At 38.2% G+C, this 27,482-nt stretch overlaps 1 protein-coding gene across 1 annotated transcript in view; it reads left to right on the top strand.

The window, feature by feature from the left end:
* The window catches only part of BMP5 (bone morphogenetic protein 5), a 138,629-nt gene that overhangs the window by 83,165 nt on the left and 27,982 nt on the right, over positions 1-27,482 (top strand). The window contains exons 2-3 of the mRNA XM_063442937.1: positions 5,308-5,500; positions 12,078-12,226. Coding sequence (XP_063299007.1) covers positions 5,308-5,500; positions 12,078-12,226 — 342 coding nt within the window. The remainder of the gene's footprint in view (positions 1-5,307; positions 5,501-12,077; positions 12,227-27,482) is intronic.

The raw sequence follows: 27,482 nt of genomic DNA, 5'->3' as shown, positions 1-27,482 counted from the left end.
TGGGAGGGAATAGCCAAGCTACTTGGGGAAGTTTTACACAAACCAATACAGAAATCAGCGGAATTCTTCCTGCTGTTCATGTTTCCTGAACACCTCTCAAAACAACAAGGAACCCTGGCATTCCACATACTCATAGCAGCAAACTTGCTATTAGCTAGGAGGTGGAAATCCACTATAGCCCCCAAATAGGTGAAGTGATACAACAGATATCTCTTAATTGCCAGTATGAAAAGATGGCTCACGAGAGTTCTGATAGACACAACAAAAAACTGTCTGCCTGGGGCAAATGGAACAAATGGCTGGAGGGGAATGCGTGCGTATATAAGTACTACAGCCCCAGACGTAACAACCCATGACAAAGGGGAACCATAGTCACAATAGAAACCTTCCACCTACATATCCTGAAATGAGCAAAACCCACAGGGACACTCACCAATACCACCTACCCCCACCCCAACCAACAAGACCCACAGCGGCATTACACCTGTCTTAAGTAAACCCTCATCTCTATACTCTTTCTCTCTCTCCCTCTCTCTATCTCCTATCTATAGGAGTCCTTACATTCAGCCCAGAGCTGGAATTTCCCGGAAAACTCAGTGTCCACACAGGCAGCAATACACAAAGGGTTAAAGCACCCAAACGCAGCTCCATAGTGGTCTTTAGGGAACATACCTACATAGAGCAACACGTAGGCTGCGGAATTAGCCACCAACAAAGAAGTATCTTAACCGTATACGGGTTGGGCTAGTTCACAATACACAGAAAGTACCAAAAATTTACATAAAACTGTAAATCCGAAATGTAATGCAATGACACTGCACTGTATATATGCAACCACTGTACCAAAGCATACTGCCGTTTTACTGTTTGACTGCAATGTTTACCGAATCCTGTGGGTGTTTGGATTACCGGAATGAAAATAAATAAATAAATAATAATAATAATAACAAAAAAACTAGCATAACAATTATATGAAAAACATAATAGAGTTCTCATAAACATTTTACAAAACAGCAATTCACTGAACAGAGTGTTTTTAATGATATGCTGAACAAATAAAATACTGTGAATGTCATCAGTTTTATTTTTTTCACATTTTAATCCAACAATTGCGCAACTGATTTCCACACTAAGGCCTTGATTTCATAGGCTTTGCAAATTATTTAATACTGTTCTACAAATTTACCCATAGACTTTAATGGTGACAGCAGATAAAGCATTTGAAAAGATATATATTTCGCAGTAAATAAATGAAAAGAACACATTGTATGAACAGGTGTGTCAGGTATCAACAGTTGACAGTATGTAGCTTGGAGCTTACATTATAGTAACAGAATGCATATATGACAATCTAGAACATAGCATATCTTATACACAATATACTGCCGCGCTACTTTGAGTGCATATTTACATTATCAGTCCTAGCATAGGCACTATCTCCATTGAGTGTGTACATAATAATCGGCCGTGGGATATCGTCTGTCTCAAGCATAGTATATATTTCTGTCACTGTTGGTCGTTACACACTAACATTGGTCTTGGGATATTGTCTGTCAACTGGGAGTGCGTACACCTTAATATCAGTCCCAGTATATCATCTGGCATCCATGAGTGCATATTCAGTATTATCTATTAACCTGGAATGCTCCTACAACAATTAATAGACACTGGATTCTGACACTTTATTTAATAACTGGTGGTCTGAAGATATGTAAACAATAATAAACATGCTAATGAGTAAAGAAAACAAAGCGTAATTTGACCACTGGAGTATATGTTTTGAGAGTGCGCATGGGGTGGCATAATTGGGGTGTGTAATGTGTAGTCACTACTCAAGTTGGTGTCCGGAGAATGGAGAATGGGTGCTAATAGATTGGAGACTAATGTAGGTGTATGTGTGTTCAAGGAAGCGTTAATATGGGCTTTATTTAGGCCTCACTGGTGCTAGCCTGCCTCTGTGTGCCTGCTTTGCCCTGTACTCGCCATCTCTGTTCCGAACTATGTCCCTGGTGTGCAGGTTCAGTTTCTGGAAGAATGCTGCTCGGTCGTCTGAGGGTGAGTCAGGGTGAGTGTCAGGGTGAGTGTCTGGTCCTCCATCTGGACCTTTAGGGAGCCGTCAGCCCCCCACCGGTAATAGACTGCTGCTTCTCTGAGCTGTTTTGCTATTGGTGCAAGTTGCCTCCATACTACCAGCGCTGCAAAAGGGATGTCTCCAGAAATAGTCACTGTATGTCCCTCAAATTGGATATTGTTCAGGTCTCTGGAGCATGACAAAATAGCGTTTTGAATCGCCATGTCCGTGGTCACGACTATAGTTTCCCTGGGTGCGTCTTCTGGAGCACCTGCGGCCTTCCAGATCCGGAATGCCAAGATTAGTGTTTCTGGGTCCATGCTGCCTTTGATGCCTATTGTGGCTAATAGTCTCTGTACATGTGGCAGTAGATGCGTTCTGGGGTGCCTCAGAGACAGACATTCCATTTCCTATGTCTTGCTTCCAGCGTTGTGATGGTCCGATTCAATCTTTAGACCTGGGTGGTTTTCAGGGTATGATCCTTGTCACTTTCTCTGGCTTCCACTGCAGTGACTCTTTGCTGGAGGGCCCCCATCTTCTTGCAAGTTTCTTGGAGGTCGGCCTTCCAAACCTCCCTCATTACTGTCAGGAGGTCTGTGATGTCCCTCTTAGTCACTGGGGACGAGTCCTCCTCTGACTCCGTGTCTCGATAGAGGGCCTCCGCTGATGGTTAGGTGAAGCTCTCCCTTTCATCTTGGGAGGCATCACTGAGGCATCCTTCTCGCTGGGCACCTCTGGCGCCATCTTGGACTGAGCCACTGAGGTGGGGTAGGCCTTTCAAACAAGAGCCTAATATCTGCTAATTTGGATGTCTCTGGTAAGCGGAATTTTTTGTTTTTGTGTCCCATTTTGGTCTCTGGGTGAGAAGCGTGTTTGTGGTCGCTGGCTGGGAGTCTAATCACACATTATTTGTCCCAATGGTGGAACGGAGCTCCGCATGCACATGTCTGGTCCCTTAGCTGGTCGGCCACGCCTCCCCCCCCCCCTCCGCTCCCAGCAACTCAGCCAACGCTGTACGGCACACACTGATGACGTCAATTAACGTCTGAAAAGATGTTTTAACGGTACTGAATCATTTGTAAAGCTCATTAAATCGAGACCTAAATGTTATATGTTTTTATTGCAATTTTTCAAGCAAATTTTTTGCATAGAAATAAAAATACTTTTATTTGCCACATACAATAAGCTCAACAAAAACATACAAATAGAAGTGATCGATGCTGCAGGTACAGAGTTAGCATTAGGTGATTTTGATAGGATAGTTATGGATTTTGTAAATACATGTATATAAAATACTCTGAATTCATTCAAAGATTTGTATCGTTATGTGAATTTTATAACATGTTTAGGGTGTGAACATGTGTTTGGAAAGGTTAAAGGCAATATTTGTGAGTAGGATTTTTAAATGTATACTTGGATGGAAGCACCTAGCAATGCCTCTGGCTGTCAGACTATAAAATGACTTCAATATGTGGGAATAAAGTACAGTTTCACCATGCAAATTATGTACAAAGGAAGGCACGGTGTGACTGCTTCGGGGACATAATCCCTGTAGTGTACTTAGACATTCTTGTAGTGTATTTAGATCCTTCCCTCTTTCCTCCACTCTCCTTGGTTGCTAGAATGCAGCCTTGATGTTTGACCTATCAAACGTTGCTGTAAAGTGTGAGAGGAGGGAAAAACACAAATTACTGCCCAAATGCACAGGGACAAAAAGGGCCATTGCAAGAGAAAGGTAAGAAGGACTTGGTAGTTCAAATCTTCATTTCCAGGTCCCCATCCCACTTTATACCATAATAGAAAAATTATTTTCTAATTAGGAAGTAACCAAACTTGGCTCACTATACAAGAGAGCCATCATTTCTCCAACTAATATCCTGATGTAATGAAAACAAGTAGTATGATTCAACATCAGTAGGGGATATTGTTTAGTTAGTAGTAGATTTTTTTATAAAGATCCTTGTTTTGGGTGGTGCCAAGGTAGAGCAACTCATACGTCAGAGGATAAAGCAGGAAGCCATCTCACTTGACCACTAAAATTCACCAGAACCCAACCTCTGCCTTTCAATAAATAGCTAGAATCATATTGGTAAATTTATTGAGGAGCCTTTTTTTAGGTGCCATCACTATATTTCTCAATAACATTATTTTGTTTTCCTGTGTAACTATTTCAATAAATAACTAAAAACATAGCTGTCATTTTATTGAAGAGCCTTTTATTTGCCTTTTATATTTCCCAATAAGATTATTTAAACTTTGTTTTCCTATATACCTGCCCTTAAAATCCACTTTTAGGGCTATTTATTAATTGAGAAGTTGAGATAAACTCAAAATTGCATTGCAACAATGTAAGCTAAAAAAAAAAAAAAAAAAAAAAAAAAAGCTGAGTAAAAAACAGAATTTTTCAAATCTTTTCAAGTCATCTATTTCACTCTTCATTTTGCAATTTGATTTTCGTTTAGAGAATAATTCCATGAGTGAGTGCCAAATAAACATAAATATTTATCCTTTAATCCTTTAACACAGGGGTGCCCAAAAGGTAGATTTTTTAAAACTGCAGTTTCCATGTTGCTTTGTCATTGTAAAGACCTGCTAAAGGCATGCAAAGCATCAAGGGAGTTGTAGTTTTACAACATCTGAGTATCTACCTTTTGGGCAGCCCTGCTCTAACACATGCTCCAGTTTAAAGATTACAATGTTTGTGGTGTTTTTTTCTGAAAATAAAATTGCATATTCCAAATTATAATGTATATTTATTTTCAGGATAAAGATGCTCACATAAATTTTTGTAAAAAATCTTTTTACATACAGGAGAGATTCATTTCTATGTTTCTTTGGGAAAAAAACCTGTGTTAATAATATCAACTATCATTCTGCTGGGGATTTCCATTTTCCACGGAAGTGGTTCCCCCTGAAGTACAGTGTCCCCTTTCATTCTCCCCTTTTCTGTGCCTATGTCTGTAACCAGTTTTATGGCTTGAGTGTTTTAGCTATTTCAGTATTATTTCCAGTTGCACTCATGACATTTTAGCAAACGAATAAGATTTTTTTTTTTTCGTTTGAAGCTAAAAGTTCTGCTTCCTTTACCTGGAAGCTATGTCTGGATTTGTGGTTTTGCTGTTTGCCCACTGTCATATAAGGCTGTCTGAATGTTTTCATTTCCAAGTCATATAAATTCACAGTTAATCATTGGCTGTATTCAGGGCTTACCCTTTGAATTTTTTTTTTCCTTTTAGTTGAACGAGACAAGGACTTTTCGCACCATCGAAGGCACTACAAGGAATTTCGATTTGACCTCACTCAAATCCCACATGGAGAGGCTGTGACGGCAGCTGAATTTCGAATATACAAGGATAAAAGTAACAATCGGTTTGGAAATGAAACACTTAAAATAAGTATTTATCAGATCATCAAAGAATATTCAAATAGGTACTGGACCAATTCAGGCTTTATGTTTTTGCAATTTATGTGTTGCAGCTGATTTTTTTTTTTTTTTTTAATAAACTGTGATACTAATTTTGTTTCATATGCTTTGTAAGTCTGCATTTTTTCCTGTGTACTATAGTTTGCACAATCTTAGTGTATAGAATAAACAGAAAAATGTTATACTATTATGTTGCTCAAATTCTCATGCAGAACTTATATTAATGTTCAAAGGTCAAAAGTTTGCATTTTTTAGGTAGCTGAAGTGTAGCGTTGAAGGGATCTTGGGTAAGCTAAGAATTCAATCCCAGCTTCTGTTTGACTTCTCAATGAGTACTTTGGATTAAGGGGTTGGCTTGCAACCAGATATGATTCCATTCCTCAGTACCACAACATTCTTAAAAAGGAAAACTGTACCGAAACATTGCAGAAGCATATAATTGCTTTGCCTGTTTTTCCATCGCATAAATTTCATTTACCCAACATGACTGATGTTTATTTATTTGAAATACCGTCAGTCTGTAAATCTCATCATTGTTGTTCGTTACATTCATTATTTCATGATTTTGTTCTGAAAGTTTTTTTTGTTTTTATGAAAATAAAATTTAACAGGGTAATATGTATAAAGTGATAAATGAAAAACATCAAAGATGTTCTTTGAGTTTAGCTCAATTAAGGAAACCGCTACGTAAGTAAACCCAGTGGAACAAGGTTTTATTTATTCAAAGTACACGGTGACTTGATTTTTTAAATTAACTGTAGTTAAATTTTTTGATATGATGTATTATTTTCTTTGCTATATTTGACATTTAACAAACGTGTGTTATAAACTATCCTTAGTTCAATATAGAGTTTGTATTGCTTGACATTATAAGTTCTTTATTTTAATCATATGTCGAATTATTCCCTTATAGTTAAAAATAACTGGTTAGATTCCAGTTCCCAGTTTCAAATGTAAATCTTTTAGTAAAGTAAAGAAATGTAGTACATGCATCTTTTCCATTAACAAAATGTATGACTGATGTATCAAAATCAGTGAACAAGGTAGGCATTTTCACTGGCAGGTACTACCATAAAAATGTTATGCAAAACAATAAATGTAAGAAATAAAGGGTGACCATAGTGATTATACATTGTCAGAATTTAACTATCCAATGTTTTTTTTTTTACATTTAAAAGTGCTGATGAAGTGAATATTTGAGAGATTGAACACAATAGAGAGATGTGTCAGATACTACTAGTAGATAACCTCAAAACATTTTAACCCCTTGAGGTAAAAGTGAGCCAAAGGGCCTTCTAACACTATAAGGCACAATTACAACTACATTTAGATTAAGTTGTTATGCTGCATAAACCGTCCCTTTAACAAATTCACAAAGTTTCATGAAATGTAAGTTCTCTTATCTTTTACGTTGTTTAAAAATAGTTTAACAATGACTGTGGGGACAGGGCAAGAGGACTCATGGCACAATAACCGATTCGATGAGATGAATGACTACAGTACATAGAATGTTACTTTAAGGGCTGATTACTCATAGCAGAGTAAGGGTTTACTCCGCTTACTGTATGGCAATACCTTTGGAGTCTAAGTGAAAATATTGTTTATGCAGAGTGAACCTACACTAGAGGAATCAGGTTCTAGAATGTAAGGCTAATCAATGTCAAGTTACTATTTTACACATTTTATCTCTAGCGATCAATTTGTGATTTACAGGGTTATTCACAAAACTGAGAATTACAAGTGAATGTCAAATTTAATGCCAGAGTAGCCAAACTGGAAAAATTATCTAAGTCTGCTATACTTTCAGTTTGGCTACTTAGAAAACTGCTGAAAACACTTCCATTCTGCAGACCGCCAATGTTTTAATCACAGGGTTTAAATGCCTCTAGTGGCTATCACTCAGTAAAACTATGTTATTTCTATCAGATGGTCTCGGAGAAAACGTATTTGTGTAGTAATGCGTTTCCCCCCCCCCTTAGATTTCCCCCCAATTTAGGTCTTTCAGCCTTTTAGTAGATAGCTACCTAATACCGTGGGAATTAGGGAGTTATCTACTTATTCATTCCTGTCATTACACTGACTGGCTAAGTAACTTGCATTTTATATGAGTGTATGTTACTTGATTGTTGTAAGTGTTGCAATTATTTACAGCTGAATCCTGGCTATGTTTGTATACTTTTTATTTAAAATTGTATACAGTGTAACATTCTTCATTCTTCCACTGGGTAAGTATATTAGTTCTTAGGCAATACTGTGCTTCGGAACTTCGGCACTTCAACACTTCAGAACTTCGGCAACTTCGAAACTTCAGTACTTCGGAAATTCGGCACTTCGGCAATTCGACACTTCGCAAATTCGGTAATTTCGGAACTTCGGGACCTCGGCAATTCGGCACTTCGGCAATTCATCTATTCGGACATTCTGACATTTCCCAAATTGCACATGTCTATTAGAAACCACTGCATGTTGTTTTACCTAGAACTAGTTATAGCTCTATTATATGTGAGTTGACATTTTTAGACTTGTGTCATATGTTGTTTATTTTATTTGCTATATTGCACTATTGGTTCCTTCAGTTTTTTGCTCTTTTTCATACTCTGCCACAAAGTGAAGCTGCCCCAAGAACAACACATAAAAATTTAAAGAATGATTGTCGCTTTAGGACTATTTTTAATTATCTGGTATTTTTTGCTTTTTTTAGTGTATTTTCTATATCTTTAGTGGATTTTCTGTATTCCCTTTTATCATTTGGTGTTTTACACCTGTAATGTTGCTCTGTTCTTTCAGTTATTTTAGGGGTTAGAGGGAAACCCCTACCTTCAGGAGTGCTGCCTCTCATATTTGTATTTCTTTATTTAGCGCTTCTCCATTCCCACTATTGTTGCCACTCTTATGTTAGGATCCAGCAATCCTAAGGACCTGTAATATATTATATGCAGTATATATTAGTTCTATGTTAAGAAATTAGGCCTGTGTGTATAAGGTTCTTTCTATGTCATGACATTAACGCACTTCGGCATAAAGAATACACAAGCAACTTATTCCCTTAATGGAAGTGAATTAGGGATAACAACACACGAAAGGACTTGGAAATTGTTATAGACAACAAACTATGCAACAATGTGCAATGTCAATCAGCAGTGGCCAAGGCCAATAAGGTATTGTCATGCATGAAAAAGGGCATTCATTCTCGGGACGAGAATATCATTTTGCCTCTTTATAAATCACTGGTAAGACCACATATTGAATATGCTGTGCAATTTTGGGCACCTGTTCTAAAGAAGGATATTATGGCACTAGAAAAAGTGCAGAGGCGGGCTACAAAATTAATAAAAGGAATGGAACATATCCGCTATGAAGAAAGGTTAACAAATTTAAACCTATTTAGTTTAGAAAAACATCGCCTGAGAGGGGATATGATAACATTATACAAATATATTCGGGGCCAATGCAAACCATTGTGTGGAAATCTATTCACAAACCGGACACGAGGCCATGCGTTTAGACTGGAAGAAAGAAGATTTCGTCTAAGGCAAAGGAAAGGTTTTTTTACTGTAAGAACAATCAGGATGTGGAATTCTCTGCCTGAAGTGGTTTTATCAGAGTCCATACAGATGTTCAAACAGCTACTAGATGCATACTTGCAAAAACAGAATATTCAAGGATATAATCTTTCAATGTAGGGTAATAACTGCTTGATCCAAGGATAAATCTGACTGCCATTCTGGGGTCAAGAAGGATTTTTTTTCCTAGCTTGTTGCAAAATTGTGCTTCAAACTGTTTTTTTTTGCCTTCTTTTGGATCAACAGCAAAAAAACAAATGTGAGGAAGTCTGAACTTTATGGACGCAAGTCTCTTTTCAGCTATGTAACTGTAACTATGTAACGCTAATGAAAATAAAAAAAATACTGATTTTCATGAAAGGTTTTTTTTTTTAAATCCCTTAACTTGGCCACTCAGTGATCACAAGTGGTAATAGGGAGCGGACCGTGATCTGTTCACCTCTCATGATTTATTTATTTATTTATTTTGTATGGGGTACAGAAAGGAGTGCTTTGTCAACACGCAATATAAAATGTGCATTATACATACATCGTACCAACAGAAAAAGTGCTTAGTTCATCTGGCACACAAGGTCATCTAGTATTGAGGACAGGAATATCGTTGTATACACCACAGCCGTGGATAGGTTCACTAGATACACCTTGCCCTATATGGTTATTGTGTATCTTCAACGCAGTAATAATAGGCCAATAATACAGGGGTGTATTGCGACACAGGTCTTATCCAACAACTGATCTTCACGAGTCCCATGCGTTTAAAGAATAATTTCTTCAGACCCTTCTCATACGAGCTTTGTGTGTCTAATTCAGAGAGTGACCGCCAAAGAGGCGGTGCCTTTGTTAATTTCCAGGCCTGTGTAATTAGCCTCTGCGCTGTTAATGCTACGCGCATCATTCTTTTCTGTTTGAATTTAGGTATCCCTGTGGGTAGATCTAATAGTAAAAATTGCTGGGGCGATAGAGGGATCTCACACCCAGTCACTTCTTGGACTGTGTCGTGCACACTTTTCCAGAAAGGTTGGATTGTTTGACAAGTCCAGTACCTTCCTCATTATTACAGCGCCAACACGTGGCAGGTGTGGTTGGGTACAATTTGTGCGGTACCATGGTATACCATGTACCATCTATAGATCATTTTATAGTGCTGTTCGATATGGGTTTTATCAGCTGTCTGGGTAATTTAAAGATATTTTCCCATCTTTTAGAAGGAAGAGATCATTGTAGATCCATCTCCCATTGCTGTGCCAATTTTGAGGCGTCAAAGGGTGTGAAGTGTGAGAGTGTCTGTTTACAAGCCGGTGGTAAAGATTCAATAATACAAATTTGTTCTGACGTTGTGATTGTAGCAGTCAAAGTAACCAGGATGTCATTGTTGTGGTATTGTCTTGCTAAGAATGACTTCAGTTGAACATAAATAACCCGAGGGAGGAAGTAATTGAAAGTAGTTTAGAGGCTGCTGAGGTCAAAGGTGGGTTAATGGGAATATTGAGTCCCCAAGAATTAGGGATGGAATATTAAAAGAGAGGAAGAAGGTTAGTTCTGTAAATTAAACTTTAATCACACACAGAATCTACTGCAGGGCATTGAATAATATTAGCAGAGCATGAGATAAGAAATTCTAAAGTAAACAAACTGTGCAATAAAGGAAGTTTAAACATGAGATCTATATTTACAGGAAGTGCTTAAGAAGGCTGTGTAAGTCACATGTTAGGAAGTGTTACTAGGGTTGCATAAAAAAAGTAATTGAACTCCTAAGTGGCAGATAATTGAGCAGTGAGATACCAGGGGCATGATATATACACCAAATCTCCTTAATAAAGCTAAAGTTGTTTTGGTGCCTATGCTGTTTTGTATACATTCACACAGTAGTGTAGTTTCACTGTGATACTATACCATATCCATAAAATATATTAAATGTAGCTTTTGTAGTTTTAAATATTTTTTAATCATTTTCCTTATTTACCAACCTATTTCAATGTAATGAGTGAGACTCTAATATTAGTTGCTCTGTGAGCTGCCACCCCTGCTGGTGTAATTATTCCTGCTCTTAAAGATGATTTTTTTTTTTTCATAAGGGCTATTATTACTAATTTATATTAGTTCTTGGACATTGGATGTATATTCTAAAATCTGCAGATCGAAGGAGTTCACAAGGTTTTCTAGGTATGCCTAGGCACACTCTAGTGCAGCGGGTTATACTGTCCTCCATGACCCCTGTGCTTGGATTAGTTTATAGGGTTTTTAAAAAAAATCTCTGTACAAACATTGTTATCACTAGATCAAAAAGGTGTATTTTGAATTTCTTTTGTTAAATCAGTATTTTAAGTAAACTTTGGGTGACTGTTTTCTCTGAGTGCAAATCCTAATTTAGTGTGCTGTACATTCTGCAGATACACACTGCATTGATTGGATATTTTAAATCTCTTGCTTCCTACATGCGCCATAAAATGCTGGTGTGCTTTACAGCCTTGATGGGTGGCAAATTATGCAAAATTCTGAATCCAAAAGTGGTAGATTATGCCTATAGTTCTGCACGGAATGTGCTAAAAATTAGATTTATTTTTTATTTCTGCACATTGCTTCCTGGCATGCTTGAACCTGCTTGGCTTGCTGCAAGAGAAGGTATAAATTAAAATTCACAAAGATTTTCTAACTTTTATTCAGTATGACTAATAGCAGTTCCCTAATCTACTTACTGCTTACCTTGCTAACTTCCTATAATTTAGTAGCTGGGTGGCTATCAAGGTTTTGGATTTGTACTGTTTTTTTCAGAAGAGCATGTGCCAAAAACCACATTTGCCAAATGTGCATTTATGCAGATTTTCCTGGCTTTGTGGTGCCTCATTTTTAGGTTCCTTGGTGTGTGCTCATACTCGCATAGATTACTTGGATAGACATCCATATGAGAGCTTTGGACATTTCAAATGGTATGTGGACAAATGATAATATAAAAGATACTGATTTATTGTTCGTATTCTAAAATTGATTTGTTTAATTAATTTAACAATTCTTTTTATAGGGATGCAGATCTGTTTTTGTTGGACACACAGAGAATTCAAGCCTCAGATGTTGGCTGGCTTGTGTTTGACATCACCGTAACCAGTAACCATTGGGTGATCAATCCACAGAACAATTTGGGGTTACAGCTGTGTGTGGAAACAGGTGATGGTAAGTAGCAAATTCATAAATAGTGTCACCACTTTAATTTATTGATGATAATCAGTGCTTTTTTCTGGATTGGGTTTTTTTCAATTATTATTGGATTACTCATCTAAGTCCTAAAGTGTAGTGTATTTTAAAAATCTGTCAACGTGACATTATCTAAACAATATGGACAGCATCTCTGATGCATTAATTACTGTTTGCATTATGGGATCACTGCCTGGCTGTAATCATAGAGACAAGTGAGGAACCTACTAGCCTGGACAACCTGTCCTCTGAATCATGAGGAGCAATGACCAACCTCACTGGTTGATCATCAGATAAAGCTGTATCTGGTGAAGCTGTTAAGTCCATGTAATTCCCTTATCTTAGACATATCTGGACTGTGTTTTCAAAAAGATACTTGAGGTTGGTAAACCAATTGATAAACCCGATCTGAAGACAGTCCCTAAGGTATTGTAGTATATAACTCACAACAGCTATAACAGTACACATTTTTGTACAGATGGCTTCATTAGGAGATTTCCCTAGTATTTTTGTTCAGAACAAGGCCCCTAGTGAAGTTTTAAAATGGTAGAGCCGGTGGAGAGGCTTGCTTCCTTTCCGCAGACCATAGGCTTAGAGACTATGGGCTATGTCCATTTGTTATGAACTGTTCCAATGTAACTGTGCAGGCTATCCCTTTACATTACAGATGTTAAATGAACACTACAGCGTTAGGAATTCAAATGTGTATGGCTAAGAACATTGAGATCAGTAATCTCATCTGATTCCCATACGAAAGCATTGAAAGGCAAGTGCAAATGCATGGTCTTTATCCATCTTATTGGAGTAGTGGAGTTTTACCCCAGTATTTTGTCAGATGTGCCTCTAGTAGCTATAAGTGTGACATTCACTAGAGGCAGGTTAATCTGTAATGAAAACATTGCTGTCCCTTGAGCTAAGCCAGCTGAGGCAGTAGTTCTTTGCTTGTTTAATTAAACATTTATATTTCCTTTTTTTTTATTATTATTTTTTTGTTGTTTTATTTTATATTTTTGTCATAGCATGTTTAGGATATACATACAGGTAGAGAGAGGCATGTTACGCTACATTTTAAGTGCATACCAAAATAAACGGAAAGGTGTCATACAAACATAACGTGATTACACACATAAAATCACTTATTCCTATCTAGCTAGGTTTAATGTAGGGATATCTGCACTGTTGTGATTTGGACTCTTCAGGAATGTTAAGTTAAGTCACTGCAGATGGGGTGTGGGGGTGTGGAGGTACTAGTGTCCCAAGAGAAAATTGCGTGTCACGTGTAACAGTGCACCATCATGTGGTAAGGTGCGATTTTCCGTCGGCTGAAAATATAACACAGAATGTAATGTAAATGAGAGAGCTTAGGAAACAGTCCTTGGTAGAGGGCCTATATCTAGCACTAACAGATTAATATTAACAGTTGAAGCAGTCTGTGGGTGCACACCACCGCCGTCAGCAGGTCTCAGGTGCCCTTGGATGGCTGTGCCGCTTTACGCTGCTACTTGGGGTAAAATGACTGGATGTTAACCATGTCCCATGATGGAGAGTTGCTAGAGGTGGTTGCTTCAAGTCTCGGTGCAATGTCAGGTACAGGTATGTCCAGTGCCTTGAGAAATTGCTCTGCTTCAGAGAGCTGTGTGAGGTGAATGCTCGTTATGTTGCACTGACAGCTTTTGTCCTGGTCCCCAGCGGTATCTGATGTATTTGTCTCTCAGCATCTTAGTGACCGGTTGCAGGGAGTGTCTCCAGAGCATTGTGGACCTAGAAAGGTCATTAAAGAAAGAGAGGTCTGAGCCTTTAAATTGATAGGTAGGTGAGTCAGGTAGGTGGTTGTTTGTATGAGCTGTTTTCTCTGGAGCGACTGGAAGCATAGCAACAAGTCTTGTAGGGCCGCAGCTGGAGGGATCCTGTAGTAGTGGTCTAAGTGCGTTGCTTTGGCTCTGGAAGGGAAGAGCATAGCGCTTAACAGCCTGCGAAAATAGTGTGGTACCTACACATCTGTGATGTCTTCAGGGACTCCGTGGAGCCTCAGATTCCACTGCCACTTTGCATCCTCTTCTTATCCCCCCCTTCCCTGTCCCATAGTGTTTTTCCACCTCCCCTCCCTTCCCCTGTCCCATAGTGTTCCTTAACACCCCCTCCCCTGTCCCATAGTGTTCTTCTCCTCCCTGTCCCATAGTGTTCTTCTTCCTCTCCCCAGGTCATAGTGTTATTCCCCCCCCCTCCCCTGTCCCATAGTATTCTTTTCCCTCCTCCCCTATCCCATAGTGTTCTTCCCCCTCCCTCCCCTGTCCCATAGTGTTCCTTACCACCCCCATCCCCTGTGTTTTTCCACCACCCCCGTCCCATAGTTTTCATTACCACCCTCCCCGCCCCCCTCCCACCCCCACCCTTGGTCCCCAATAATGTCCTGTGAAAATGTTATGTGTGGGAAAAAACATAAATAAAAGTATAACCACTAAATGGGGCCTGCATTTGTGATAAAGTGGCTAGACTAAACATCTTAAAATGTGCCATTTTAGTCTACGTTTGCAAATGGTAAGCCATAATGGTGGACATTTCATTCCCTAGGGTGCCATACTCTCTCAATGGCAACAGAGGCCTCTAAATATGAAGACTGAAACGGGAGAGCCCTATATTTGACCCTGCAACTTTCCAAAACCCCATGAAACCTGTACATGTGGGTACTGTTGTACTTTTGAGACATTGTTGAACACAAATATGAGTGTTTTAGAGTAGTAAAATGTATAATGACAATATCATTTGTAAAAGTGCATTTTTTTGTGTAAGAAATGCAAAAAAACAAATACGAACACTTACTTTGGCCAGGATTTATGACTAAGTGGCTGCTAAAAAACTAGACATACCCCAATTAGAATACCCTGAGTTGCCTACTTTTGAAAATGGTATGCCATGATGGGGTAATTCTAATTCCTGGGCTGCCATATGGTCTCAAATGCAACATAGGCCCAGCAAACCTATCTGGCAAATTTTCATGGGTAAAAACTGAAATGGGCAATGGGCAATATAAACATGTACATATGGTAGGAGGGGGGGAGGGAGGCTGCAATAAAAGAAAAATAACTTAAAACAATTCAAATATTGCCTTTTTCTGCCTTATAGTCTCTTGTCTCTTTAATATAATAGTTTATGAAGGGTACAGCTATTTAGTTACTGCAGGGTTTGTATTACTGAATTTTATTTTTAACTTTTTGATAACCAGTAAGGTGGTTAACAATTTTTATGTGAATTGTGTAATATATTCTTCTATCACTCATATGGTTAAAAATAAAACACCAAATTTTACATCAAACATAGGCCTCGTTTACATATCTGCTGACTACGTGTATCATCAGTTCTCTGCTCATGATAAGCCATTTAATGGCTGGATTAATTTAATAACAGTAAATAAATTCTTATTGGGAGCAAAAAAAAATATTGTTTTGAATACTAAATCCGAAGCCTATATATTACACTGAAAATACAGGCTTTGGTAATTCGGACTCCATAAAAGCTGCTTTTCACATACAGGTGGAACCTGGTACAGGTCCTCTCATGATTCCACCCATGGGCATCAGATGGGGGCTTCAATTTAAAAGAAACAATACTCAACAGTGATCTTGTGGAGCTAATAAATTAAATAATAATGTGGTGGTGGTGGGATGGAGGGGGGGGGGTCATAGTGTCCCTCCTTGACCCCTACCGGCTCAAAATAAAATAATTGTGGAGAGAGATATAATAATAATACATCTGGGGGACTTAGTGTGCCCCTGCCTGTGGTCCGCAAGTAAGATATATAATATTGATAAAGATGGGGGACCTATTGTCCTTCCTAGCACCTAAAAATAATAAATGGTGCAAACCTAGTATCCCACCCCCAACCCCTCCATGGGAAGTTGGTTGCTCTAATATTAATAAATGAGGGGACATAAGGTTCCCTTTAAGTCCTCAACCATGGGAGGTGGGAGCCCTAATTAAATAGTCCTTCCTCCCAAATCTTGTCTCCATGCACCAAATCATTCCTGCCCCAATACAAAAACCCTACCTACCTTACTTAACCTATTAATAATAAGGGGTCCTAATGAGATTAAATACCTGTATAAATAGTCATACTTACCTTTAGATGACTCCTTTCTTCTTAAACCTTCTTTATTCTTCAGCCTCAGACAAACAAATTCCATGAAGTCGCAATGCTACTCTTAAAATAAAAAAAGCTAAGTTGTATAGCCAGAGCACTATGATTGGTTAGTTTTTAAGGTAAGCAATTATAGTGCTTTGACAGGCAAGTCTCACTTCTCTTGAGACTTGCATGTCCACTGTACCAGGTATCCTCTGTACTTTTTTATTATCTTTTCTTTTATTACAGGGAACATAACATGCCATTGTCAGTTGGCTGTTTAGTGGACATGTCCCCACCTGTGGCATAGTGGAAGTATCTAACATCCTTTGTAATAATATGGAAGCCATTTTGACCCCAATAGCCTTCTTTTTTTTTTTTTATGGCTAAGAGAGTTATTCATTAAACAAAGTAGATAAAACCATGTTTATCAAGTGTGGCTGGTAGAACTTCCGCTGGCATTAAATACAGTAAAAATGTGTTAAAATATCCTATTAAAGCAGACTATAATGGTAATATTGAATCAAGGCCATAGTATCAAGTATTATATTTAACAGTAACAAAATGTATACATCAAGATGATATGTTATATTCTGTAAATTATTGATGCAAAAATATATGAAATTAAGATTTACATTGCCAAAAGGTTTCTGGCAGCAAGTTATCAAGTGACCCTTTCTGTAATTGCAAACATGCTTATTGGCAATAGCAGTTTTTTTTTTATCCTTGTCCCGCATAGAAAAAAAGAGCTAAAGGTGTTGTTCTTGGGACTATTCTTTAAAAGTTGGCTTGTATCCCTTCTGCTCCTCATGGTTTCTATTTAGGAGTTGTCATCACCACCTTTAGTTATAGAATTTGGCAATCCATAATTTCATAAAAGAAAAACATCTGGGTCTTCTATGTCTTAAGGCTAATGAAGGAATCTTGCATTGTAAAAAAGTGTATTTTGATTAATTTCCATAGGGTTCTCATGCCAAACTATTGATTTTATACTAGATTCAAAGTTCACATCTGTCTGCAAAGGGGGTTGGTAAATACAGATATATTTTATCAAAATAATATTTATTAGTGACACTAATTGACAAGATCCTCTAGTGATTTACTGACCTGGGTCAAGTCTAGATGTGCAATCTGATTTCCACGTGATCTTACATGCAGATTAGTCTCTCTACAAAATTTCCAAAGAATCGCTGGTTGACAGCATAATTAAAGAAATGTTTCTGGTTTAAAATTAATATATTTTAATAAAGTTTAATTTTGTAGCAGACAATGATAAAGTCACTGCTGATTTCCTGCACCCCCCACATTTTTTAGATGCCTGTATTCGTGGAGCTTACATATTCCATCCACTCCTAAAATCCTTTTTTAAAAAGTGATTCTTAAGCAGTGACTTTTGGGACAGTATAACTCAAGTCAGGCTACTTAGTAAGATATTAATATTATAAAATAATACATGAGATTTATGTGCAAGTATAGACAATTGCTTTCTTTCACATCTATTCATACTTTCATCTTGGCTAGATCAAAGTATTAGTACAACTGAATTACGTAACAGTATGAAGTAATGACCACAGTATTTGGGTGCCCTCTTAGAATTTGTAGTGTTATATCAAGATTGTCTACCATTTTTTTCCCATCATTTTTCTTTCTTTTCCATTTTTGTTTATTTCAGTTAATCTTCTCGATTTAATCAGGCCAAAATGTCTTGATTAGTTTGCGATATCATTATATTTCACTTCTGTGATCTATTCAATCACTATTATAGGTCTTTTGCATATTTTCTTACTCGTGGCCTTAAAATGATCACCATTATACAAATGAAATCTGAAAATATGACATCAGTTCACAATGTACAATTCTAACAATGTTTAAATATGCTCATACAATTCCTTTCTTAAAGAATGATCATGTTAAAATGATCTATTTAACTATCTATGTATTCTATGTACTCTATGAGACTAACTCAATAATTAGTAAATAAAATAGTGTATGTATTATGTACTCTTTATCTTTATTTCATATTGCAAAATGTTTTTTAAAAGTGCTGCTTACATTAAAGCTCAAAGCCATCCTGTCTCTGTGTATCTGCGTGAATTGATTTCATTTTAAAGGGACACTGTAGCCACCTAGACCACTTCAGTTCACTGAATTGGCCTGGGTGCAATGTTCTGAGAAGCTGCAATAATTACCTCTGAGGGTTAACTCCTCCTCTAGTGGCAACCTACCAGACAGCCACTAGAGGGACTTCCGGAATCAAAACAGACTTTTGGTCCGTTATGTGATGCTAGAAGTCGTCATGCTCTGCATTAGAAAAAAAATTCTAGGAACACTTAGGGGAAAATTGATGTGATGCCAATACTTTTACAGCTACTATTCAGCAAATATTACACACACACTGTTACACATATACAAACACATTGTTGCATATATACACAGTCATATATGCACTACTCCTGGTAGCCTTTCATAGTACAGTATGATGAGCATTGTGAGGGAGCAGTCTCTGCTCCCTCGCAATCTCACTGAGTCCCCAGCCAGTAACTCTATTTGTGCATCTGGTCACTGGTTCCAGTTGGCATTTCTCTGTTCCTGCTGACAAGCCATTTTTACGGAGCCGATATATATAGGCTCCCTTAAATGTGAGTGATCCAATTATCAAGACTAAATACTCCAATTTTATTACCATCTGCACTATACTGTATCTGTTTTTTTTTTTTTAAATCTTTTATGCATTTAATGTACACAATTTCATCAAGATAACGTTGGCTAAGTTTCCCTTTAAATATTTATCACAGCGTTCCACTAAGGGCATAGGTTTTTACTTTTATCACTTGAAGTTTGTTGTGTTTATTGATGTGTGTGGGGAGGCGGGTATTCCACACAAGTGTTTAGAGCTGCTGGTTTTATCATATTTTCACTTTTGTATCAACACACTCCCTCCTAATAGGAGGTTTTGTTTAACCAGTATATTGGCTTAAAACTCGAGAGTAGGGAATCACTAAATTAATATTGCCTATAAGCCTCCACTCCAAAATTATGTTTACTACTTGTATATAATGAGTCGAACTATTGTTAACCACAAGAGAATCTCCATCCATTTTAACTGCAATAAAAGTTGTAGTAAATGACTAGATTATAAAGGGCAGTTCCTTGACATACCTCTCTAGATAATGATCTATAAACCTTGGTATGGGGCAAAAACTGAGTCAATAGAGGGCCTCACTGGAGGATTGCTTACACGTTGTGTGAAATTTAGGTAATTAGTGAAAAATAGGTACCACATATGATGATGAAAAAATAAACATATACATTTTCTGTAATGGTACCTTTATTTAAGTCCCTGCACCGCCATATAGATACCAGAGCACAGAATAGATTAGTGACTAGTCAGCGCATGCTTGTGTCTTAAAATGGGCAAAACATGGCAGAAGAAAGAGAGACATATGTGGAAGAGTAACAGATAAATATGATTTGCATATATTGCTTGTAATGTATCAGAATCTTTTTGTTCTTTTATTCCTTTTTTTTGAGAAAGAAAGACATGTGGTGGAGAGATCACATGATGCTGTTGGTTGCGGAAGCCCTGCCCTCCCAGTGTGTGTGTGTGAATTAGGTATCAAAAATAGCCATGAAATTGTCCTGTCATAAACACAAAAACTGTAAGTGGCAATACATCTTACAAGCTAAATGAATGACAAGATTAATAAATATATTCTGCATAAACTGCCATGACTGAAATGAGTTTTGCTAGCAAAGAAATCCTGTCAGGAACATTTTTATAAAAACAAAGGAAATATACAAACTTTGTTAAAGCATACAAGCCCGAACAGGCCACAGGGCCGCAATGGCCACAGAGCTGGAGCTGACAAGATCAAAGCATCTCCCATGCCGTCCCATGTAAAGCAACACCGCCCTAAGAGGGATCAATGTCCCTTTATGGGCTGGAGAGGAGATTATGAAGTGTACCGGACAGCATGCAATCTCTGTCTTCTTGTGAGCTCTGATATTGTCAGAATGTTGCCGTTGTAACCCGCAGCAATGCTCTGAACCACTGATGCTCGCAAGAGGCAGATACATGATCTGTACCAAATAACCATCCCACTTAACCACCAAGGATTAGCATACCACCTCTATCACTGCAAGATAATAAGGGACAAAAATATATACATTTATTAATTATTAAAGTAATTATGTAAACCACTATCCTACCCCTTATGTATACATTACAATCCTGCACCTACACACCCAACACACTACACACACTCACTACCTTCTCTATACAAACAAATTACACATATTGTATTCCCTCTATATGCATACTGCACACCCCTGCACTAACATACACACATTGTTTAGGGCATTAACATTGACAAAGGGTCAGTGGTCGCAACACGTTTGTGCTGTAGTGCTCTGTTAATAAATATGGGTTGCACCAGTGGGCCCTTATAACTAAGCTGCACTTTTGTGGATTTCTACTTTTGGTTTCACATACACACATACAATATACATACTCTACACCCCCTAAACACACTATAAACACATACATTACACCCCTGCACTTACACAATACACACACTCTATACCCTCCTATAAACAAACACCCTATGATTTCACAACATGCCCATACTTTATACACACACTATACACTACTCTATATCGCCTATAAATGTACATACTAAACCCCTGTACACATTCTACACCCTCTATACACACACTACACCACCTATGCACAGACTATATGCACTTGCACACTAAACCCAAAATACACATATTAGCACATATATAAACACATGTCACTATGACTCCTATATGCATACACACCCTAAATCTCCTAGATACACACACAATACCCCGTACGCCCACACATTCTAAAGGCTCTATAGAGATGCACACACATACTTTACAGCCCATAAACACACAACACATACTCTACAGCACATAGAACGCCACAAACAGTCATACATACTCACTACATCACAAATAGTCTCCTCTACACATATTCAATCTAACAAGGGAGTATCCACATATATGCACAACACATTTTAACATCCATCTTCCACTTTTGTTCTCTGGTATCCCACTGTTGAGGACACCAAAGATAAGTCACTAGCACATGCTTATATTGCACAACCCTTCCAGCCAAACTCCCCCCTCCCCCCCTCCCCCCCAGGATATTTACTCTATTCCAGAGCACTGTAGGGGCATCACACCAACATAATTATTTGTGGAGAGGGAGGGCATGCTTGTCATTGTTGATGACATAACATGCCTACTTTCTGACCCTGCCCCTCCTAGTGGCCTGCTCTGCCTTTGACTGTACATGCTGAATTTTTGTCCCAGTCCAGCCCTGAAATCATAATTGGCGACAAGGATTTCCTCATAACCCACAGTATTATTACAAGATGGCTCTAGTTGGAGCTTTACAGGCATTTGAACCAGATGTAGAAGAATGGGCACCTGGATTAAATGTTTTGAAGTAAATATTGTTTCTCCCCCAAAAAAGTTGCTGTTTTCCTCTAGTTTAGGTCTTATGGGATAATTCGTGATAATTAGTATTATCAGAGCTGATAATACTACTTTGTCAAATCATAGCATACACATATATACGTGTGTGTGCGTGCATGTGTGCGTGCGTGTGTGCGTGCGTGCGTAAATGTGTATACAAGCTTTGATTGACATAGTAACACATGTAGTTCAATATTTTTACACATCTGTATAGTCACAATGTTGACTTCAACAATTCTCAAAGTGTTTTTAATGACCATACTTTATTCTTCTAACTGTTAATGTGCTTGTATGTTCCTAACATTGCTGTGCGTTTTGTCACTGGAAACATTTTAGACCAATCTCAAGTACTATACACCTGAATAAACATGTTCTATAAGTGTTTATGTATTGAAGTGGGTCAGTTTAAGGTATGGTATTTGGCTACAACTACTAATTTCTCTTTTTACAGCAATAGGGCTGCCAGAAGGAGGAAGTCTGAGCTGAATTAATACATTTGTTACAGTGGAAGTAGAATGAATACTGCTCCAACCACAAATCAAATTGCTTCTTTCATTTATGCCAGCGATCAGGTTTTCTAAGAAATATGGACTCTGGCATGGAGCCACTTTTCCTTTTTTATTTTAAAGGAAAGCCTAGATGGTTATTTGTCTAAGGTTTGAGTCTGTGATGGGCTGTAATATTTTGTTTAATAATGCTTCACATTTGGGATGCAGATGCCCACTTGAAGTCCTATTTTCCATTGTATCCCTTGCTACAGTGATGGGGGTGTTGTGGATATTTGGATTATTGAACACGTTTTTCCAATGTGTTTCAAAGCAATCTTTGAGGACACTGATACTGCCCAGATCGGCACATAGTTTTCTCCAAGTACTTTCTTATTTAAAGGACCTCTGTGTCCCTTTTCTGCCTTGTACAGCTGCACAGCTTCACATGACACTGTATGTATTTCATGTGCACACACAAAGTTATTGAAGCTGCCAAAAAGCAGGTTTATTTTTAAAACTGTCCCTTATGATATAGCAGGGCTTTAGTTTTGCTTTGTTTTAACCTCTTGAGAAGTAATATAATCATTTATCAAGTTAAAGAACCGATATGATGGGATTAAAATAATGTTGTGAGCTATTTGACGCATTTCCCGTGAATATATATTTTTATTACATCCCCTGATACTCCAACGGACCGTAGCAGAAAATTTGTAGTAAACTTTTCACGTATAAAATAATGCAGTCCTCTGTAATAAAGGAGACTTGTCACTTCCCAGGTTTTTAATATGTTCCCTTATCTCTACATTTAACAAATAGGTATTTATAAGGTGTGAAAAAAAAGGAAATTAAATGTAGCATTTGACACCTTTATGCGGCAACTGGATACCTCCATCTTAGCTCCATGTCAATCATTGTTATAAGCACTCTCACTTTGACCTGACAGCAGGGCCGTCCTTAACGCAGGGCAAATGGGACAGCTGCCCTGGCCCCAGTTACCGGCCTGCACACTAAAAAGGCCCACTGGCTGGCCCATGCATTAAGGGCCACTCGGTTAGCATGTGTCAGCAGGGGCCCGGTCTGGCGCTGTGGCACTTTAACAGCGTGACTGGGCCCCTTTCTGTTTGGCACCTGGCTGGGAGGAAGTGACAGCCACAAGTCACTTCTTCCCACTGAGATCAGAGCTGTGTGGAGGGTGAAGGCAGTGAAGAGGGGCCAGGCCAGGAGTGCAAGAGCCTAACTCCCAACTGCCTCAGCCTGCCACTGGACCCCAGGAAAACCAACCTCCAGTTAAAGGTAAGTCTGGAGGGTGACTAATTGTAAATATTGCATGTGTGTGTGTCAGTATTTCTGTGTGTGTATCAGTATGTCTGGGGGCTACCTCTTTCTCTCTACAAGGACAGTTCAGTGTCTCCATGCTGAGGGCGGAGACACTGAATGTCAGTGCTGAAAAGTGCACTGCCCCAGGAAGCATCTTTAGTAGCCATCTGAGCCATCTGAGCCTTCTGAGCCAGTTCTGAAAAAAACAGTGTTTACTAGACTTGTGCAATTCGTTTCAGTCTGAATTTAAATTCAGACAAATTTCTGCAATTCGGACATTTGGATGCTTCTGAATCTCCGAATTGCCAAAGTGCCGAATTGCCGAATTTCTGAAGTGCTGAATTTTGGAAGTACCGAATTTTGGAAATGCCGAACCAAACCAAATTTTGGAAGGGAGGGAAAATTAAGGGAATGATAACAGGAATCTAACCCTAACCCTACCCCTAACCCTACTTCTAACCTTACCGCTAACCCTAACCCTTACCCCAACCTTCCTCTAACCCTATCCCTAAGCCTACCCACAACCCTAGTAGCGTTATGGTTAGGGGTTGGGGTAGGGTTAGAATAAGGGGTAGGGGTAGATAGGGATAGGGTCAGGGTAGGGTTAGGGTTATAGGTAGGGTTAGGGGTAGTTAGGGGTAGGGTTAGGGGTTATTAGGGGTATGGCTAGTCGTAGAGGTAGGGTTAGGGTTAGGGTAAAGGTAAGGGTTAGGATTATGGGTAGGGGTAGAGTTAGGGTTAGGGTTAGAATAAGAATAAAGGGTAGGGTTAGGGGTAGAGTTAGGGTAAGGAGTAGGGTATGGGGTAGTTATGGGTAGGGTTAGGGGTAATTAGGGGTAGGGTTAGGGGTAGGGTTATGGGTAGGGAGTAGTGTTATGGGTAGGGGGTAGAGTTAGGGGTAGGGTTAGGGAATTGAAAAAGTCTTGAATTCCCAAAGTCCCAGAGTGCTTAATTCCCACATTGCCGAAGTCCCGAATTTCGAAAGTGGCGAACTGCTGAATTGCCAAATTGCCGAAGTCCCGAATTGCCAATGTCCTGAATTTCGGAAGTGCCGAACCAAATTTTTTTCCCATGCACATCCCTAGTGTCTATACTCACCAGAACTACATTAAGCTGTAGTTGTTCTGGTGACTATACTGTCCCTTTAAAATAATAGAGCTTCTCATGAAATAAAGGTTAACATATATAGATGATTTTTAATGTCTTATTTAGTATAAACTAGTATAAATTCAAGATAAATTATAGTTCCCCTTCAGGTATATAACAATTGCTATGCCACAAAACACGTATTGAACTTTTTAATTTTTTATTATTGTAGTCTCACATCTTTTACTGTGTCATATTTTAAAGCAGTGTAAACATCTTTCTTTGTTTTGGTACAAGTAAAGTAGTAATGTAATCGGTTTCTATATGTACTGTTGTGTAATGTCACTATAGCTTTTAATGTATAGTATAAAATCGCCAACAATAACATAGTTTTATGAATAAATCTGGAATAAATGTTTCATTAATACAGTGCTTTAAAAAAAGCATTCACTCGCTCTGAGGTTTGTACAATTGTAGTCTGAAAACCTTGAATTAAAGGAACATTCTAAGCATCAAAACCACTATAATTTAATGTGGGCGTTTGGGATGAGAATTTATGTGATCATTTAGGTTTTCTGACAATCTAAAATATTGCTTTATCTGAAAATAAGTAAGGTTAACATTTTGCTCAATGAGATCAACATCTTTTTGGGCAGGATCTTATTGGACAAAAATCATTATGATTAATGAGTTCACTATTTGCATATGGAGCTGCAGTGTATGTCCCAGAGATTAAAAAAGTTTTATTTAAGTCTAATTTAATTAGACAACAAATCATATATGTGTAGGTTGCATACATATTCAAATCCCTGGGTGCATGCTTGCTGAAACCACTTTTGGCATAGCACACAAGACATCACAGTTCCTAATAGTACACAAGCTCTCTTAGGTTGTATTAGGACCAATGGTAAACAGTAATTTTCAAGTTTTCCCACAAAACTCAATTTGATCTCCAGGACCTGTGCTGTGCTATTGTAAGATATTCAATTTCTTGATATTATAGTATTCTTTTGTAACTTTGGCTATATGTTTATGGTCATTTTCCTGCTACAAGCTGAACCTCTAGCCAATTATCTTGAATTTAGCATCATCCATCTTGCCCTCAATCTTGAATAGCTTCCCAGTCTTTGCTGAAGAAAAATATCCTGGCAACATGACTAGCACCATACGCTTTACTGTGGTATTGGTGTTTTCAGTGATGTTCAGTGTTGATTTTTCATGTTTGCTTTGTCTCCTACATGACTTTAAAGGAACTCCAAATAAAATGTCATATGGCTTTAGTTTGTGCATGTGATGCATCCAAGAAGCTAAACTGGACTGTTCAAGTTATAATTGTGTTGTACCTTGTTTCTCCCATGTCCAGCTCCTTCAAAATTACCATTAGACTCTTTGTTGCTTCCTTGACAAGCCAGCATTGTGATTGAACTAGATTCTTTCCTTTTTATATTTAATATAAGGGTGCTCAAAGGCAATTTTTTAAAGTTTGGATTTTTTTTTCTATATCACAAAATAGACTTTTAATTCTTCGGAATATTATCCTTGACTTTTTTTCATTGTTTGACTTTACACTTAGCACCTCCAGTTGTAATATAAAGTTTGATTGTGGTCACATTGAGCTCTTGGATTCAGGACTGGTGCAAGGATTTTTGGCTACACTAGCATAAATGAATTTGGCACCCCCTCACATACATACACACCTAATCACAGACACACACACATTCAATCATAGACCCCCACACACATACAAACACAATCACACACACACACACACACATACAATCACATACATATGCACACACAATCACAGAAACACACACACATACAATCACAATCACAGACCTAAACACAAATAATTACAGACACACACATACAATCACAGACCTATATGCACAATCACAAATGTACACACACACCATCACATATCCACACACACGCATACAATCACAGACATATACCTATACACACAATCACATACATACAAACACATTATCACAGATATACACACACAATAACAGACCAAAACACATAATCACTGACTTAAACAAACACAATCACAGACCTATAAACACATACAATCACAAACCTTTACACACTTTCACATACATACACACCTAATCACAGACACACACACACACATTCAATCATAGACCCCTACACACATACAAACACAATCACACACACACACACACACACAATCACATACATATGCACACACAATCACAGAACCACACACACGCACACACACATACAATCGCAATCACAGACCTAAACACAAATAATTACAGACACACACATAAAATCACAGACCTATATGCACAATTACAAATGTACACACACGCAATCACATATCCACACACACGCATACAATAATAGACATATACCTATACACACAATCATATACATACAAACACATAATCACAGATATACACACACAATAACAGACTGAAACACATAATCACTGACTTAAACACACACAATTACAGACCCCCCCCCACAACTCCCCACACACACAATTCCAAAACATACTCAAAAATTACATGCATATACATTTTGTACTTAAGAGGTCCACTCAGCCTCCCAACCTTGCTCTGAGAGGGCTAGAGATTGCTGCTGCGTTTCCTGCACAAATCTCTCGGTCTCTTGTGCGCCCAGCAGTGATGCCGGGATAACGTCATATCCCGGCATCTGGCTCACTGCAGGGCACACGAGGGAGACATCCAGG

This window comes from Pelobates fuscus, chromosome 2 (assembly GCF_036172605.1).
Source record: "Pelobates fuscus isolate aPelFus1 chromosome 2, aPelFus1.pri, whole genome shotgun sequence".
In the NCBI taxonomy this organism is placed as follows: domain Eukaryota; kingdom Metazoa; phylum Chordata; class Amphibia; order Anura; family Pelobatidae; genus Pelobates; species Pelobates fuscus.
Note: the sequence above shows the minus strand (reverse complement) of the source record. Positions and strands in the feature narration are given on the sequence as shown.